The 20,580-nt window shown below is 35.4% G+C and overlaps 1 protein-coding gene across 8 annotated transcripts in view; it reads right to left on the reverse strand.

Moving 5' to 3' along the window:
* Window positions 1-20,580, reverse strand: part of clec16a (C-type lectin domain containing 16A) — an 81,275-nt gene that overhangs the window by 13,422 nt on the left and 47,273 nt on the right. For all 8 annotated transcript variants that reach the window (XM_005163918.5, XM_073944522.1, XM_005163916.5 and 5 more), the window contains exons 18-22: window positions 18,858-18,978; window positions 7,492-7,643; window positions 5,743-5,947; window positions 5,290-5,427; window positions 1,558-1,689 (exon numbers count right to left, since the gene is read on the reverse strand). In XM_005163918.5, the coding sequence (XP_005163975.1) occupies window positions 1,558-1,689; window positions 5,290-5,427; window positions 5,743-5,947; window positions 7,492-7,643; window positions 18,858-18,978 (748 nt within the window). The remainder of the gene's footprint in view (window positions 1-1,557; window positions 1,690-5,289; window positions 5,428-5,742; window positions 5,948-7,491; window positions 7,644-18,857; window positions 18,979-20,580) is intronic.

Raw genomic sequence — 20,580 nt, forward strand, 5'->3', positions numbered from 1 at the left:
TAAGACACAACTCATGACTTTCCTAATTACCCTAACTTTAAATGTCACTTTAAGCTGAATACTAGGGCCCTATCATACACTCGGCGCAATGTGGCGCAAGGCGTGGCGCAATACTTGTTTGCTAGTTTCAGCTTGGCGCAAGAGTCATTTTGAGGCGTTGCGCCACGCTCTTTAAATAGCAAATGCATTTGCGAAAATAATAAAAATATTTTATATATATATATATATATATATATATATATATATATATATATATATATATATATATGATATAGTAAGGATATATATAGGATATAAATATAAAGAATTAAAATATTACAAAACATATTATTTTCTAGCCTACATGAATTTAAAAACCACTGCCTTGAATCCTTAATCTCGGGAGGCTTTTTCAGTTCATTCAATTTGCTTTTGTATAATGATATTATTATTAGCAGTATTATTTATTATATCCATATTTATATTTGTTTTATTAAAAACAAGCTTAGATTTATCCATCTGTCAGGTTTTAGACCATATAAGGCATAGCATGTGTATTTGGAAATAACTCAGTATTTTGACCACACTTCGTTATTATTGTTAATTTATTCGTTTGCTGCAAATTAAAAATGAATTTAGAAATAGTTTTGAAACAAATCTTTGTGCTTAACAAACAAAATTAATTATTTATAGGCTAAATGATGTCTGTGCGTAAAGGTTTCCCTATCCATGAGAGCAAAGGCGAAAGTGAACTTACTTTACGTCATGTAAATAGCAAATGCGCTTATGGCACAACCCAAGGCTCTTAAATGGAATGGGAGATGAGACTCTGATTGGTTTATTCTCAAAACACACCTATAACTCATTAAGAAAATAAACTCAACCCTTTTAGACCATGCGCCACGGCGCAAAGCGGATTTTCCCGTCCTTATATTAGAAAATATGGATTAGGACACACCCTGAATGCATTTGCGCCCTGCGCTTTCCGTTTTGCGCATGGACCATCAAAATAGAGCCCCTAGTGTCTTGAAAAATATCTAGTACAACATTTTGTACCATCATCATAACAAAAATCTGTTATAAGAAATTAGCTATTAAAACTATTATATTGAGAAATGTTTTTTATTGTTTTAAATGTTACCAAGATTTGAGTTTACTGGTCTTTGTGCTCTTTTTAAAAACCCAAAAAAGCATGTCTTAACGCATTCTGCACCTGTATTGTTGGTAGACTAATAATTTAATTAGTTATGAAAATGAGCTGCTGTGCCCGTTCTTTAATTTGCCAGTAAGCCCCACGAGAAAAAATCCATATGGGATCACACTCTCATTCTAATCTGCCTCCTAGTTTTACAACACAGACAAAAAAAATAGTCTGTTTAACTATGTGGAAAACACAGTTGTGCAATCTGCTTTTTTCAAAACCTGACACACATGTGCAGACGCTCAGATTCAGGGAGGCGTGTGTTTGTTTAGTAGTGTGTGTGTGTGAAGTGTTTTGTTATTTCAGTTGAAAGCAGTTTGTAGTAAAATTAAAGTGGTTAAAGGGAGTGGCACGTGTGGGATTTATGCATGTATTACCTGTTTGACTCTGTGTGGATGTGTTGCTGGCTGTGAGCGAGTCACAGGAGTCGGGTGGACCACTAGAGGAAGGTGAAACAGATGAAGAGGATGAGGTGGAGTTGTGCTGGGCAATGTGAGCAACTGCAAAACCTGGAAAACAAACAGGCATATCCAGATTGCTTAGATCCAAAAAGATATATCGCTGAATGATATGAAAATTATTATTGACAAAAGTAAGCTGGAACTGTGGCTTAGGGCCCTATCATACACCTGGAGCAATAAGGCGCAAGACGTGTAAGGTGCAATTTGTGTCTATTTTCAGACCAGTGCAACTGTAATTTTCACATTTTGCACCACGTTGTTTATATAGTAAATCTATTTGCGCCAATTTGTGGATTCATGGGTGTGCTGGTTTATAAAGAAGGTGTGTTAAGGCGCATTGTTGTGGCGCGTTGCTATTCTGAGCAACTGAAATAGACAGTGCCATTGACCAACTTAAAGCTGGTCTAAAGTCCAGCACAGAGCAGTTATGCGCCTAAGCAGGTCTAAACGTATACACATTGTACGCATACACAATTGTTCAGCAATACACACATATCTTTACAAATAAAAAAGTATAAAAATGGTACAAGAAAAAAAAAAAATTCTACATAAATATAAAAACCACTACCTCTATGCCTCTTTTGGGGGCTTTTTCAGTTTATTCATGACAATTTGCATTTGTAAAATGTTATTATTATTATCAGTATTATTCATTATATTCATATTTATATTTCTTTTAATAAAAACAAGCCTAGATTTGTCCACCTGTCTGGTTTTGGACCATATGGGGCATAAGAATAGGATGTGTGTTTGGATATAACTCAAGTTTTTTGAAAACACTTCATTATACATGTTAATTTATTTGTTTACTGGAAATTAGATCTCAATTTCGAAATAGTTTTATAACAAATCTTTATGCTTAACAAACAAAATTAAATATGTAGGCTTATGGATGTCTTTTGTGAAGTGCATACACAATTCCCTAATCAACTAAAGTAAAGGAGTAAAATAAAAAGTAAAAGTAAAGAGGCCAAGTGGAGACACAGAGTGTTTTTTTTCAGTCTTTAAAATAGTAAAAGTGAATTCGGACATGCCCTTAAATGCTTTTGCGTCAAATGCTTTTAAATGCTTTCGCAGCCGTTAGTTGTTAAGACAGGAGCAGGTTTTAATCTGGCCATTCCATGACTCTTGTGAATAATTAGTAATTGTCTGAATGGAAAACACTTAAAAATATATATTTTCTTATTTGACTGGTTTTTAGTCTAAATATCTAAAAAAAAAAAAAAAAAAAAAAAAAATTTTAATTGACATTTTTTAAACAGGCAAAAACTGGTCTTGTAAGAAATAGTATGTCAAAATTAAGTGAGTTTTTCTTAAATCAAGTAAAATAATCTGCCAAAAGGTTAAGCAAAATAATTGTGTTTTTCCTTTTGACATAAGTTTATTTAACTTACCCCATTAGATAATTAAGCTTGTTTTAAGAAAAAAAAATCATTTATGTTGACATAATATTTTTTTTAAAACAACTGCCTCTTGAATTTTTAGTTATTATTAATTTAATTAACTATTTAATTTCTAAGTATTTTGCTGTGAAAAAAAGATCAAATTAAAAAGGACCTTTATGCTTTTACACTTATACTTGCTTTTATACTTATTAGTGAAACACTAATCATCAGATGATGAAAAATAAAAAAAAATAAAAATTAATTGCCAAATGATTTTAAGTGTCCCAGAGGGAAGCAATGAACAGGCCAAGCTGTTTCAGAGTATCTGGCATCAGACCAAGGGTTCTGGGAACCACAATCTCTTTTACCTGAACCAACAACACGTCATGAAAAGAGACTGAGAGACAGCTATTAGTCATCTGTTTCCCTATACAGAGAACTCACTTTTGTGAAATTAAGAATTACCACAATCCAACCCAAATTTGAAAGTATCGATACATTTTGTAAATATTGAAAGATTTTGTGGTATATTGTGTATGTAGTGAGATCTGAAAAAAAAAAGTATGTATACACACAGCCCAGCCAAAAGTTTGCTTGGTTTTACAGAAGCAAAAAATGCAGCATATGATTGGAGGTTTAAAACATAATAATTAACTGTGTGTGGCTTGTTAAATGTTTGGACGTTTTTATGTTTAACCTTAACTGATGCACTGTGTGGCTTTTTAAATTGGTAAACAACTATATGTTGGAGGACATATCCAGAAAGCCAAGGTTAAGTTATTATCAATTTCTCAATGAATAAGTATAATATTGTATTATTACACAGTTATGCTTGCAACACAATTCAACAATTGTTGCAAATACATTTAAAAATTACTAACAATTTAATAAAATTTTATAAAATTATATTTTTTTTTCCAAAAATATGCACACACACAGGCACACACAAACACTAATTAATTAAATCTTCTAACACCAACTCCTTCAGTATTTTAAATGTAATAAAAAAGACCAAAAAAGGCAAGAAAAAAAGCTTTCTGACCCTCCAACATTAAAACTGTTTAGATTGCTCATCTTTCTCATCCGTAAGTAGCTTTGAAAGCTTCTGCTAAATGACTTTCTATATATAAACTAAGCAATAATAGTCATAATCATGCTGAAGTACACATTAAACCCACTGATGTTGAACTAAAAGTCTAAATAAGGCTTGAATATCATGAAAGCTCAGAATCACAGCTGGTGGAGAGGAAGCGTTACCTAGAAACCTTATTCAGGCAAAACAGAACTGTAACTACGAGAAGCCCTAGAGAAATTCTGGGGAAAACAGAATTAGGATGTACAATTTGCAAAAAAAAAAAATTACTCAAATTTCATTTCAAATGTCCCCCAAGACAAGTAGTGCATGTTGCTTTTTGAAACCGAAATGTAAAGAGGTAAATGCTGCAAAACAAACTTTAAATATAGCTTGTACCGTAGCAAAAAAGGGGCCTTTGAAGTTGTAAGCATTTTCAAATAAAATGTGAATTTCACACAATATTCATAACAATAATAATGCATGTCTAAATACAATATAAGTGACAAAATATTATTTATTTACTTCAGCAGTAATATACAACAGGTATTAGTCTCAAAGATAAATAACTGAAGTTATAAATGTACATTTTAAACAAATGTGATATTTCTCTTTTTAATAAATCTGCAAAAATGTCAATAATTTTGTGTTTTTCAGTGAGAAAAAAGATTTAATTAAATAATTTTAGCAAATGGCCAAAATATTAGAGTGAAAAATTTAAGGGAGTCTGAACACTTTCCGTAACTATTGTGTGTATAAATATATATATATCAAAAAATTAATATATAATAGGGTTGGTCTATTTTTATATATTTATTTATAAACATTTTTTAAATTTAATAATGACATTTGTTTTTACATTATTACTCCGGCCTTCAGTGTTACACAGTCCTTAAAATATTAATCTAACTAATTTGGTGTTCAAGTAACATTTCTTATAATGATCAATGTTGCTATTTCCAATATTTATTTTTACTTCTGTAATGATTGTAAAGTTTGAAAAACATCCCTTCTTAAAACAAGAATCTTGTTCATGTAAAAGCCTACACTATACTACATCAATCTAAATGTAAATTTCAAGGACATTGCATAGAATATTTAAACATACGTTCATTAAAGAAAATGTAACAACAGAAAACAGCTGGGCTCCTACACATCTACGATTGTATCCTCAGTGGTTCGCAAATTTACCTGGAACTTTATCGACAGAGGCGAAAGCTGGCCCACGTCTGGACTGATCATAGAAACGGAAAGGCAAAGATGAAGTAACAGACGGTTGGCTGAAGCCCAGCACCTCTGTGGAAGGCTGAACAGGAAGATCCAATAGAGCTATAGGATTTTTTTTATACAAAGAAAAAAATGGGATAGAGATATTGGTTAAAAGCCAAAAATCAAAGCCTTAAAATGTGAAATAAAAAAGAAATAGAATTAGTATGAAAAATCGTAATCAAGCCATTCATTTGAGATGTTATTCTATCCTGTTAAAGTGTAACCATAATGCATATAGTCCAACTCAAATGACCCAAAGTCCATCCCCTTCCCCAATGTTGCACAACAGCTGGAAGTTCTGAGTAATCATCATTCATAAACAGAAGATATGAGCTGCTGTAAAAACGCAGTTTATGGCTTTGGCAAAGAACTGACCTGCTATCCGCTGCATTTTCATGCGCCTGGCCTGGATGCGGCCCTTGGCAAGTCGCTGTTTGGCGATGATGCAGCGAATATGGTCTGCAAAGATGAAGTTAGCCTGCAGGATGGGCATGGGCTTGGCGTGAGGGTTAGATGTGGGCTTGTGAATGATTATATTCAGAGCCCTGCTGTCGTCTTCCACTCCTGAAACCTGCATGTCCTGTGAAAATATACAAATACACAGAGGATTAAAACATTATTAATGTCCCAGAATATTTTAACCCTATTTTCTATTAATTAAAATACACAAATATTCCTACTGATTTATTTTAATGGTCTGGTCAATCTTGGTCAAAATTGACAAAATTATTTTTCTTAATGATTCTTTATAATCATTCTGAACAAGTCATTTTTTTGCATTTAATTTAAGCATCATTTCTGTATGAACACATTTTTTTGACTTTCCTACATTCCACTTGCAATGTTTTTTGGGAAATGAGATGTTATTACTTTCGCATTATGAATATATTTCACATCAAACAGCCGTACCTAATGCCATAATTGCTGTGCTGACAAGAAGCTGAAGGATATCACTTAAATTAAGCCTTACTAAACAGAACGATTTGTAAAATGTCTAATTATGATCTGAAGTGCTCCTTTCATGCCATTTTAAAGGTTCCTAAATTAGTTGTGGAGTTCAAAATACACGTTGTAACACAATTCACAATTCATACCCCCTCATTTCTCAAATCTCAAACTGGTTTCTGGTCAATCAAATGGCCCAATCAAATTGTTTATACAATAGGAAAATAGCAATGCTGTCAAATTTGATCATATCAATATTGAGCCCAAACATGAAACACTGGAAGAGCTAGTTCATCAACCCAAGCCTTCATTGCAAGCATTACTCGAGCAAAAAAAATCCCAGTGGTAATTTTTTTTACTTATTTCGTGGTATAATAAGATGTAACTGCTGCTTAAAGAATAGTTCACCTCAGTCATGCATAACACGCATTCGCAAAGCACCAAAACTTTGCGCTTATAATTTAAAATGAAGAATTTTTTTTTTTCACATCAATTTGCTTCACAAGACATGCGTTAACCCTCTGGTGTCTGGGTTAGTTCTATGATGGATTTTGAAAGTTTCAAAAAGAAAAGTCAGTACCAAACACCACTATACAGCATGGTAAAGAAAAAATAAAATTTAAAACTACTGACAGAAAAAGAAAGCCACATAAACTGAAGATGGTTTGAGGGTGAGTAAATTGTGTGGTAACTGTCATTTTTGGGTTAGATATTCCTTTAAATTCTTCAACATCAGAATTGACAAGCTAAATGTAGGGTTGGAAATGACCTGACACAAAAAAAGCATAGTTAACATAGTTAACACACCACAAATCTAAAATAAGGGGCGAATATGCACTATTAAACTAATCAATTAATAAAGGGTGAATATGCACCATTGAACTAATCAATTAAAAACACCTATGTTTGTTTGTAATTAAAGTGAAAATGTATCAAAAATTGGAATTTGCAGCTTTACACGTTAGGTCTCCACAAGTGTGACCGTTAGCGTTCTTGTAGTGCTGATTTGTTTAAAATTATGAATGCGTTCATGCAACCCTAAACGGCTAAAAAGTGGAAATGCTTTTCAAGAAAAGCTGTTGGACCACTTCATGTGTTGCTCAGCCAAGAAAAGAATGTGGCCAGAGTGTGCTTCCTTTGTCTGGGTGTTATCTTTGCAGTGTAAGAGTGGGAGTAGACCTGCAGAAGGCCGGCAAACTTGACAACACCCCAGCCAAGACGCTTTGAATCCGGTTCCACGAGACTCATCTGGTACACGTCTACAGCCAGAAAGCGCTGAGCTTGAACCCCATCTTTGCTCACCACCATGCAAGCGATAAGATCACTGTTGTCTAAAACAGACAAAAAAAAAAACAACAACAATTGAATAATAGATCGTTAATTTCCAGGGACTTTCAACAAATTCACATCAGGGAAACACAAGACATAAAGGTCAGAGCTCAAGTAGCGAATAGTATTCATACATTGCAACCAATTCAAGCGTTCAAAACAAACCAAAATCAATCATTTCAGGAATCTGAAAAAAATCTGCCTCTCACACAGACATGGGTTACACTTTCATTAAGGTCACAATTCATGGTATAAACAAACCATTATCTAAGACTACTAGCTTAATACACTACTAACCAACTCATTAGCTGTTTATTAACCCTTGTGACTGTTGACTTAATACCCTTTCATTTTGTTCGGGATGAAAACATTCACTAAATTAAACTGCTGTAATTTATTTAGAGTACAAAAACTAAGCTTTTTTTTGCAAAGGCAAGAGTAAAAAATGACAACTTTTACCTCTTCCTATTAGGAAAAACCCCTCACAATCAAAAATGCATGATTATATGGTGGTTATATTGGAAGTTAATGTGGAAAAAACTGCCACAAGCAGTAAATTAGTGAGAAAAAAATTAAAATCTAATGTTGCACAAAATCTAACAATGCATACTAACAAGTTGTCACATGTTGTTACTAATCTCTCACATGTCCAAAACTGTGATAAAATGTAAATAAAAATCTAGTCTACAATTACTTTTATATTGACAAAACTTCACAATAACAAAAGTTAAAATCCTGCAATATTCTAAACAATTTAGTAGATTTGATCAGGACTGAGGTTGATAAACAGATGATGATGATGATGATTATTATTTATTTTAAAAATATTTATTGATACATTTTTTAGTGGATGTTAGTTTAGTGGATGTTTTCATCTCGAACCTAACGAAAGGGTAGTAAATTTGCCCAGAGTGATTTGTTGAGGTTTTTTTTTTTTTTTTTAATTTGAAGCATTTTCTCAAAATATGTCAAAATAAGATGTCACCAAAAGTCATTCCACTAGCTGAAACACAGAAAAGGTTATTGCTAAATTAAGACTGAAATATCATCCCAGAGTGGATTAAAACATCCTCAACAGCACATAAGGGTTAATATTTAGTAAGATAGTAGTTGGGTTTAGTTTGGGGTAGGACTAAGAATTCAGAATGAGATCATGCAGTGCAGTTAAACCTCACTCCTCTGACCACTAAAGGTGCTCCAGCAACAGACGCTAGAGGCCATGGTCTTTAGCCTCTTTTTTAGAGCACCGACTTCCATTCAAAGTATTGCCGATTTGATTCTAGCTCAGACTGGGTTGGGTGCAGTAGGGCCGATGGGTTACACGTGGGGGCTCATCCGGGATGGGACTGAGGTTTAGGGGAGTGAGTGTAATGGGGACCAGCTATCTAAGTGTTATGCAGGTACACCTGACTCCTGACCTCTAAAGGTGCTCTAGCAACAAATGCTAGAGGCCAGACACTTCCTTGTTAGAGTAACAGACTTCCATACAAAAATTGTTGGTTCGATTCCAGCTCAGACTAGTTTGGGTGAAGTAAGTCTGGTGGGTTACATACTAATGAACAGTTAGTATCTTAATTATAAACCGGTAATAAGCCTGTAGTTAATAGCATGAATTTTCAAAGAAACAGTAGGACTTCCACAACCAAATATAGTCAGGCATGTCCTATTACAAAGTGCTAAGAAAATGTCAGATCAGGGTGAATTCAATCATGTTGAAGAGACAGTAAAGTGAGTGAGCGTTAAGCTGGCATTGAATCAAATAACTAAGGCATGCGGGAGTTTTCAAAAACACTCCAGTGAGTCATGACCTACACAGTGTATTAAGGCTATACAGTATGGTGAAAAAGGGGGTGTGCAAAGAAGGGGAGGGGTAAGTTATAAAGGTAGGTCATGAACGTTTGAAGGTGGACTGACTACTAATAACTGAAATAGCATCGTCACAACTGAAGCAATGTAATGCTTCCTCAGAAGTCACATTAATGGGTTAAAGAATTACTTCAGAACTGAAAGTGCGAGCATTGCTCTTCCTTTTAGTCTGCAGTACACTGCAATCATACAGAATTGTGTCACCTCTAGGGAAAATGATCTGGTCTTATACCTAAGAATGTGCACTTCCTTAAAGTTGCCTTTATTTGGAAAACAGACACATGGGTAAAGTATTTTGAACATATTGTCCTGTGGCATCATGTATCTTACGGGCAATCAGGGTGCATTTTACAGGTTGTTAAATGTGGTTATGTTGGTTGATTTATCTTTTTTTTTTAAACAGACAGCATTGACTTCAGTGTTTATTATTAGCAAAATAGAAACTAGTTGACTTCATTAAAATCATTCTGGTTTAAAATAATTCTAGTGAATCATTCTGAAAAAAATATAGAACCATTTGGACCAAAGATTAAAAAGGAACCTTCCTTTACAGGGAATTTATTCGCCAAATAATATCATTAGGTGATGATGTCCAGCCAAATGCTTTACAAAAGTGTAAAAAAGTCTTTGGCTAAAATGCATTTCGTAAAATAAAGCTTGGGACCCTAATGCAAGTGTTAACTAAATGAGAGTCATTAAAACAGTGCATCATAACTGTATTTTACTGACAGACAAACTGCTCAACTTAATCCTTTACACAAGTAACAGAATCAGAGCATCCAGATATCACAAACAGTAACATCCTGTTTAATTTCAAGAGAAAATATAATATGCAAGTGTATTTTAGCACACATCTATTAATAGAAGAGATTTTAGCTTTAAACCAAAGTGGGGGTGAGGTGTTACATGCAAAAGTACCATGTGACTAAGTGTTCAAGGTGAGAAACTTTTTCTGAGAAACTTCCTCAGAAAGAGTTCACATCATGTGTAATAATGATAATGCATAGACATGCATAGACATGAAAAAGGGAACCAAGAATGGGATCAAATGCATTTGAGATTGTAGTTGCATGTTTTACAATGACTTCCTAATCTAAAAAAAAGGGGGGGAAAAAACTAAAAAAAGAAAAAAAAGAAAAAACGGTTAAAAACCAAATTTCAAGAAGAATTCAAAAAGTTCACACAATGCACTGTGTGCTGTTTGTACTGTTATGTGCGCGCATCATTTCCTGCAAATCTAAAAATAACACAGATCAGTAGCACATCAGTTTCTCAGGTCGATCTGTCTGTCTGTATGTCTGAGTTACAAGCAGTCACGTCATTTGAGAGCAAAGTGATTCTTGCATCTACTCAGTGATGAGCCATTCCAGGATTCATTCAAAAGAACATCAAAAGGCCAGTTTTATCGCAAATCATGATGATGCAAGATGTGCCAGCTCTGAACACTGAGTGTAATGTAAAGAGATTTTACAAATAAAAGGAAATAAGAATTTTTCTTGTGCGTCATAAAATTCCTGTCTGAAACCACAAAAATGATCACTTGGAATTTTTTTTACAAAACATAAGATGAAAAAATAAAAAAAAGAATAATAAAATAAATTAATCAGTAGTAAATAGTAGTAATAATAATAATGATTAGATTTACTGTTATCCACCGTGCTGTTGTTACAGGAAAAAGCTACACTGTCTTGTTGTCATTTGTTTTGACAAACGTTTTGACTACTTTTACATCATACAGAAATATATGTATTGTTTATTATTTGAGGCAATGCAAACACAACACAGGTAGAGCGATGCAAATGACCCACAAATACAGGTGCGACTCTATAATTGGTCTTGGTTACCGGGGACTCTTATTGCGGATGGACAGGTGTAGATGTGTGACTGCAGATGACTACATTAAGCTGTAATGAGTTCCTTACTTTTCTTTTATCCCGCCGCGTACGCACAAATTAATGCCAAATCAATTAAAATAAATACCGAAAATAAAACACAAATATCTGACATTTCCTGGAACAGGATCCAGCAAGATCCAGCTAAAATTAATCCCTGATTTATATACACTTATATATTTATAATGTCCCGCTGGGAAGCAACTTAAAAAAGCTTTTGTGAATGAAGTGCACAAGGACAAATGTCAGCGTGTACCCAATAGAAACGAGGCAGCCAGCAGGCGCGGAAGAAAAATGGGAATGTTTCTCTGCCTGCGTCATGCACAGCCGATGTCCCGCCACTGAGAGCCATACACCCCACCGGGATTGGTAGGATCGTTCAGCTCCACACACAAAACTGTAAAGTGCTATACATATGAAACTCCTGTGCCGCACTGACATTAAGCTTTAAAATTAAGCCGGGGCCACAAACTATCATCCTGCAGGCTGCAATTGGCCCGCAGGCCACGAGTTTGAGACGACTGATCTAAAGGTTATCGCACCCACAGACTTTCATTAAAAATATGGATACCAGAGCACAATGGTTTCAAATCATCATTACTGTAATTTAGAAAAAAAGTGAGTAAATTAACAGTGAAAGAATGGGTTTTAACCACAGCGGTTCGAATTGTAGTTCTGCCGAATGACTTAAAGGTTATCAGCATGATACTTAAAAAACTCTACATTTCTAGTCGAACCGTTCCTTCTGCAATCTCATACCAAAAAAGAAAATAAGGGCAGTATTAATAGCTATAAATGTGGGAGAGCGTTGATATTATGTGATTGTATTGTATTGCAATATGGAACAATTAAATGTTGAAGTTAATTCAAAAGTAATTCACAAAATATTTAAAAAAAGAAATGATTTAATGACAATAATTCTCTATGGTTACAACTGAATTAATTACAAAATAACTGTATAAAATTATAAAACATAAAATGATAAAAACATATGATATAAATTGTACCCAGCTTTAATGTAAAATTAAAGTTACCAGAGGTAAAAGGAGAGAAAAAGGGGAGGGAGAGAAAGAGACAAACAGAGCAGGCCCAGAAGCTAGCCTGATTGCAGTAGAGTCCGAGAAGATAGACTCTAGAGGAGGAGAGGAGCAGAGCAGGACAGAAGCAGACCAAGAGAAGACAGGCCAGGGAAAGAGACAGAGCAGAATTTTACACCTGTTTTGTATCTTTCTTGACCATGTGACTAAAGCCAAAATGCTGAGACATTCAAACTGACCAATCAACATGTGACCACATCGTAAAACCCCACAAAGTCCACATATCAGGTCCTGATCTTATCAGTATCTCCCTGTGGAGTCAGTATGGACCTTCTTGAGTCAAAAAGACATGTTTTGTCATATAAACAAATGCATATGATAATTTAGCGTCTTACAACAGCAAATATTAACTTTTAAAGTTAAAGTTACTGTTTTTTTTTGTATTTCTCTTTCGTCATAGTTCACATGATCACTGTCATAACTGATTAGTCAAATACAAACAGAGGAAATAAAATATATTATAAATATAAATAAATATATATTTTTAATGAAGTATATTTACTGTATATTTACTCAATTATTTACCCTAATGATTTGTAGAGGCTCTGCCAAGAGAAGTGGGACACAATCCCTGATCACATGCAAACCTAAGATGTGCAAACCTTGTGGCCAACTACAAGAAATGCCTGACCTCTGTGATTGCAAACTAAGGATGTGAAGTCATGTTTTGTGAAAGGTGGAAATTATTTCCCTTCTTAAAATGGAAATCGGCTATTTTGTCTCTTACAGTTAAATTAGTCCTACCGTTACAATTATAAATTGCCGCTGTTAGTACCTGAATAGGAGACCACATGGGAAAGCTAGGTTGTTGCCAGAAATGGTGCTAGTGAGGCCAGCAGGGGCACTTAACTTGTGGTCTGTGTGGGTCCTAACAATCCAGTATGTAGCTCAGTGAGTGCCGTGTTACGAAACCAAGTTATTATTGCCGTGTTATTAAACCAAGGTCCTGGCTCTCTGTGGTCGTTAAAAATCCCAGGATGTCAATCGAAAAAGAATTGGGGTTTAACCTTAGCTTCCTGGCTAAATTTGCCCACTGGCCTCTGTCTACCATGGCCTCCAAACCATCTCCATATCATGATATGCTTCATCACTCTGTCTCCTCTTCACCAGCTGTTGTGTGGTGTGCAGTCTGGCGCACTATGGCTGCTGTCACGTCATCCAGGTGGATTCTGCACACTGGTAGTGGATGAGGACCCCCCCCAAAACAATATGTGTATCCAGAAATGCGCTATATAAATGTAAGGAATTATTATTAAACTTTTATGAGTGTCTTTCTTCTGCTGAACACAAAAGAATATATTTTAAAGAAAGCTGAAAATAGTAGAGCACTGACATCCATAGAAAGACAAATACTACTGAAGTCGAAAAAGAAAAAAGAAACATGGTTTCCAGCTTGGACAGTTGGACGGAAGAAAAAAAAAACTCAAATAACTTTGGAACAGATGAAGGGAAAGTAAATTATGCCATAAATTTTCAATTTCGTGTGAACCATCCCATTAAATTAGGTTTTTAAAAAGTTAAATCATCCTTTTTTGACCTAATGCTGCCCACGATAATTGATATCTTAACCCTGAGCAAAAATGGTCAGATGCCAGAGATTTGCATTAACCCTTTAATGCACAAACTGCTGTGAGACAGGAAGCTACGGTGGGTTGATTTTCACAGCCAAATCTGAGCTTCCTCCCACCAGCTTACACTTCCAAAAGCTCGTTCTGCCCACTCTCTGACCCAGGCCGTAGGTGCTTCACAAACAGCCTTACAGTTAGACACCAGATATACTGGAAGAGCTCAAGACTGCAGCCCACAACAGCAGCACCAGTTCTAGCAAAGCGGCCTCTGTGACAGTGGAAGGTCTGAGTCAGTTTGCTTGCACACACACCCCCTCTTACCTGTCAAAGTCTCTTTTTAACCAGGACACCTGGACACAACCACTGAGATGTGAGAGGTTCTGAAACGAGGACCTTCTAGCACATCAGGGCTGAAGTGAGAATCAGTTAACAGTGCAAACCCACAGATTGCATGAAAGAGGTGCATAGGTGACGAGAGTGCGATTTCATCATGTGTGGTAAACAGTTTTGTGAACGCGTGCGAGAACATAACATGGAACTCAAAACCATAGAGACGGTCGCAGTTCACAAGAAACCTATTTACAGTATTTAACATTCTATTTCAATAATAATTCAAGCAAAGGGCTGCTTTCATCTTTATCAATCCGCATTTTATCTAATACCACAGAAAAAAACAGCTAGGACGCAATTGAGTTCATGTGAATCACTCAGCTGTAGAAGTTAGATATCAAGTTGGTTATCAAGTATTAAAAAATTTGCATGAAAATGAGGGGTGACACTTCTGATGATAAGACAGGATGTTATCAGTGTGATTCATAAGATTCCAGCTATTAAAATAAAAAGGCAACCAAAAAAAGTGTGTATAAACTAGCAAAAAGGCTATCAGGTTATGTCCAGTGATGTATGGTCACTAAATCTTAAATTTTATGTTGATGTACTTTACAACTTGCACGCCTAAACAAAAAGTTTTCTGTGATTTATTAAATACAACTGCTGTGATGTGATGAAATTATTTTCTAATAAATAATATTATAGAAAATATGTCTTTTACACAGGACAATCGTTAAGCACAAAAAAACACATTTTAAGAAGAAGTTTAAATAAATATGTAAAAATACACCAAACAGGCCATATGTAACAAACATATTTGTTACTAGCTGATGTTAGTTAACTTCAAGCAAAACAATACAGCATGCCATTAATCACTGAGATGTGAAGATTTTGCACAATCTGGCTATAGTTATTATGACTTATAAGTATGGCCAAAAAGAATCTGCAGACATTTTTTGCTATTTCTGCAGAGAATTTTATAAAAACTCTGCGGATTTATGCGGAATGATTTTAGGAGTATCATTACTAAAAATGTAATATATGAGATAAAAAAAATTGCTTTTTAACTTTTATTTAGTGTTTAAAATGCTAATCCAGTTAGATCCATTTATTTAGTAAACAAAGCAAGTCTCTCATATAATATACTACTAAAAGACAGAACATATTACTTTACAAACTGTATTGTAAACAAATCATTTAAACATTTTAATATTACTATTATTATATCACAATAATATTAGTGAAGTTAATTTTAAAAGTGAAAAAATATCAATTTACACACACTTGCACAAATAAATACATTAACGATCTAGATGTAAAGTCTAAAGCGCATGGCGCAAAAGCCTTAAGGGCATGTCAGAATGAACTTTTGCTATTTTTTTTTTTTCGGGGGTTTCACCTTTATTTTTGATAGGACAGTAGAGAGAATTGACAGGAAAGCATGGGGAGCAGAAAGAGGGGAAGGATCGGCATAGGAACGCGAGGCGGAATCGAACCCGGGTTGCCGTGAGCACCAGAGTGCATGTGTCGACGCACTAACCACTACACCACTGGCGCCGACATCCACTTTTGCTATTTTAAGGACGAAAAAAAATAACCTCTGCACCGTGACGCATGATCTAACAGGGTTGTGCTTATTGTCTTAACGAGTTATGGGTGTGCTTTGAGCATAAACAAGTCTCATTTTCCATTCCCTTTAAGCCCCTGTTTACACTAATGCGTTTTCGCTTGAAAACGCATAAGTTTTGCAACGGTTACGCTATCCGTCCACACTACAGCAGAGTTCTCGAGCGCCGAAAACTGAGTGTTCTAAAAACACTGGAGAGGCCGTTTTCATTTTGAAACGCTGCTGCTCCATCTCAGTATGGATGAGGAAAAACGGAGACATCTGAAAACGGAGGCGGGACTGCTGAGATTCGCTACCTGATTGGGGCTTTTGTGTTATTGCGTATCCTTCCCTTATTCGTCAAGCCCCTATCACATGACTATAACACTACCGGAAGACAGTACTGTAAACAACAACACGGACACAGAAATGGGAGCGATGTTTGCACTATTGTCTGTTTTAGGCGCCATTGTGCAGTTATTCATTTGTTACGTTTACGCCTGTTTCACACCGCAAGCGTCAGCGGCGCGTGAGCAGAGCGTGAGCAGCGCGTATGTCGAGCAGAAGCAGCACGCAGGCGTTTGCCTTTCACACCAGCTGCGTCTGCAGCGCGCAGCTCTTCGGCAGCTGCTGCTGAGATCAACCTATCTCTGTCTATTCTATCTAGTTACCCCTCTATATACAAATACACTTTTTAAACTTTTCATCTGTACCAAGGCCCCTCCTATGCTGTTTCATTAACCTGCAAATGTTTATTTTACAAATTGTATAGATCAAATAGTGCTGTATGCTTCTAAAGCTAACTTATATGAGAAGTGTCTACAGTCAGAAGACAATCGCCTGTGATATCATGTCATTTGTTTTTTGATTATCAGGTTACTGTAGACCTAGTTATAATCATATTTATACAATATAGTTATAATGATATTTATACTTGATCAAACTAGTGTTAATTTCTCCGCTTCAGTAATGTCCAGCGGCAGAAAAACAGCTCGTTAATTCATGCTCGTGCAGATGATGAGACGGACAAAAGTAATTAATGCATGCCATTCTTTTACTTATTTTCGTGTTGTCAGATTCACAGTGCAAACAGCTCCCGGTAGGAATAATTCGAGTGAACATAAAACAAAGCCGATTAAAACTTTCTTGCTCTGCTAGCTGCACAGAACACAGCGAGCTCACATAATCCAGCATGCGTGTCGCACTACACTACCCACAATACACTTCGCTATGGACTACAAATCCCGTAAATATTCCATTTCCCCTCTCCTACAACACTAGTGTGCAACTTAAGCAAAACTGATAGTAAAATAGTTTTACATTTGGTTTTGTAGTTCGTGCCTAAATAAATGTTTGTTGCCGTTTTTAATCGTTTTAAGTTCATTTGAATGACTATATATAAACCATTTGACATTATTAACGCATTTATTGGGTAAAATTGTTAGTTTTTACTGTCATTCAATGTGTTTTGGTCATTCTCAATGCACTGTCACTTTAATTGAGCGTGAGCAGCGCGTCAAAAATAGACCCAGCGCCGAAACTATCGCTGCACTGCTGCTTCGGCGACGCTCACGCCTCGCACTGACGCGCTGCTGCTGCGTGCGGTATGAAAGCTCTAATCTGTTAACATGGACGCCGAAAACACACGCGCTGCTCACGCTCTGCTCACGCGCCGCTGACGCTTGCGGTGTGAAACAGGCGTTAAGTAACAATTCGACCTCGTCGTCTGTCCACAAAAATACCTCTCTTGCTTTCTTTGCCATCGCATTTAATGTTCAAAAGGCATTTGTTGACTAACAATAACCCAATGCCGAGCGAGACACTTTCTGTTTATACTAGAACGCGCATGCCCAGAGTGTGCGAATGGTCACGTGATATACGTTTGTGGTGGCGTAGTGAGGACGTTGATATGTTCAGAGACGCTAGGTGAAACGCTAGTGTGGACGCGGATCGTTTTTGATCTAAAACGCTGTTTTAAAACTAAAACGCACTAGTGTAAACTGGGCCGAAGAGTTAGTTCATCTGCGATATGGCGCATTTCCCATTTTCATGGTGGACTTTGTAAGTGGAAAAACTGAATGCTTCACTGGTGAGAAGCAGTTAAACAGACCATCTGCAGCAGGATGATAAAGAATTAGCCACCTCCAATCAGCCTTTACTTTCACTTTCTATTTCTCTCTTTCGTGGATAAGGAAATGTGTTGTACGCTTAGACAACCATTAGCCTATATGATTAATTTTGTTTGTTAAGTGCAAAGATTTGTTTCAAAACTATTTCTAAACTCAGTTATAATTTCCAGCAAATGAATAAATGAACAGTAATACCGAAGTGTTATCAAAAAACTTAGTTATATTTAAACACGCATGCTATGCCACATTTGGTCCAAAACCCTACAGGTGAACACATCTAAGCTTTTTTTTTTAAATAAAAACAAATATGAATATGCTTTAAATATACTTTACAGTAAATTATCCATTTAAATATTTGACTCAAAAAAATACAAAACATTGTAATATACTTGTTTTGGGAAGTTTATTAAATCATGGTATGGCAACCTTTCAGTTGAATCAAAAACACAAATTGTGTTGGTGCAAATAGCCTAGTGATTAGTGCATTGACATAAAGCACAGAGGTGCTCATGGTGACTTGGAACAATACCTTTTATCAAAGTCGTACTTAACCCCCATTGAACAATCCACATTTTTATTTTGGGACTATTTTTAAAAACATTTTTCATCCGCTTCAAATATTGACCACTGTGTCTTGTTAGAAAAATGTAAAAAAAAAAAATTTGAAAAAGCAAGTAAAATTTAAAAAGTCAGCAATGAAAACATGAAAACATTTAATTTGGCCTTACTGAGGTCAAGCACGTCATCAGTCTTGATGAGATCCTCCGGTCGTGTGAGAGGAAGCTGAGTTTCTGGTTCACCCTGTAGCTGTAAGGACAGCGATCGCAGCATGAAGAAAACACGGATAGCCTGCAGGGACACAAATAAGTAGCTGAAGCTGTAACAACAATCAATTATGAACACGCAGCATAAAAGATCTCAATCTTCCTGGAGTTCATGCTCCACACGAGTGCAAAGAATTTTTTTCAAAAAAATGTAACTCAAATCAAGAAGCACAACCATACTGTAACATTTATAGAGAGTTGTCTTGATATATTGATATGTTTCAGCAATACTATATTTAAAATTGCATCTCTTGGTACAGTTTTATGAATGCATTGCTTTATGCATCATTCAAGCAAACAGTCCTTACATTTGTTCTATGCATATATTAATAAATGTAATAACAACTCTGGCTGATTCTCAATATACGTTTTTCAGTGATCTTGCACCTTTTGTGTTATCGTGTAACGATATCATCAACTGCCAAAGTTCAGTTCCAAAACTCAAGACCGCAAGGATGGAGGACAACTAAAAGTTCCCGAATGTGTTTTTGGTATCGAGGATGCACCGATGCAGAATTGACTACTGGGACTACTAGAGCGAGTTCGATGCTCATTTCGACTGAATAAAGAACATGGGAAGCGCAGCATTTTATATACATTCATTATTAACGTTCGGAGATATAACTTAATTTTTTTATGAGTTTCCCTAAATGAGAGGGTGAAAGTAAACATTCCTTGGAAAACAAACACATTAGGGTGTTTATTTGCAGAAATATTTTTATTTGTATTGTAGGAATCAGGAAGAGTGCAGCATCTCATTTCTCAAAGGATGCGTTCAGTGTTCTCGCGGTCTCCCGAGTTCGTTCTTCCAAGGTAACATGGAAAGACCAGTTTTCACCAGAACAGGAGTATGCTATCTGCAGTCTTGGAATTGAGAAACAGCCATAATTTCAGAATAATACGATTCCAAAATTTAAAATACCTCAGAAAAACTGCAAAGAACATCCTAAATGGATGTTTGTACAAAAGTCTGAAAAATGTACTGTATTTGCCAAGTCTACAAAACCTGCTCCAACAGAATTAGGCAATATAATCATTTAGAAATAAAAATAGCACTAAAAATGTTAACCTTTTATTCCCATTTAGCCTTCCTATAAACAATAAATAAAAAATAAACATAAACCTATCAGATTCACCTTACTATAATCTTTAAATTCTTGCATAAGTTGGTTATTCATAAAAACTTAAACAACAGACTGCTTTGGCCACAATAAAAGAGCAAGCTATAATTATTAAGAATGTTAGTTTCTCTGCTGTCCCACTATCTTATATAGCATAATATAGCACAAAAGGCAACTTTGATAAATATATTATTAGTATTGACAACAGTTGCATGATATTGAAAAAAAAAATGACAATGCAATTTTTTTTTACAATATATATTGCGATATTGAATACATAATGTCACCATATGAAATGAATGGGTCTATTTGGAAAGAAGTCATAACTTTTTATACACCAGGATTATTTTTTTAAAGGAAGTGCATCTTCATAAAATATAATAAACCAATCAAAAACATTGAGAAATACAGTGATGACAATATTGTACAAACAAAATATACAGTGCTCGATGACTTTCTGGAAGTCTAGCAATATTCAGATACACAAATTTAGTAATCAAATGTAA

The sequence above is a fragment of the Danio rerio genome, chromosome 3, assembly GCF_049306965.1.
Source record: "Danio rerio strain Tuebingen ecotype United States chromosome 3, GRCz12tu, whole genome shotgun sequence".
NCBI lineage: Eukaryota > Metazoa > Chordata > Actinopteri > Cypriniformes > Danionidae > Danio > Danio rerio.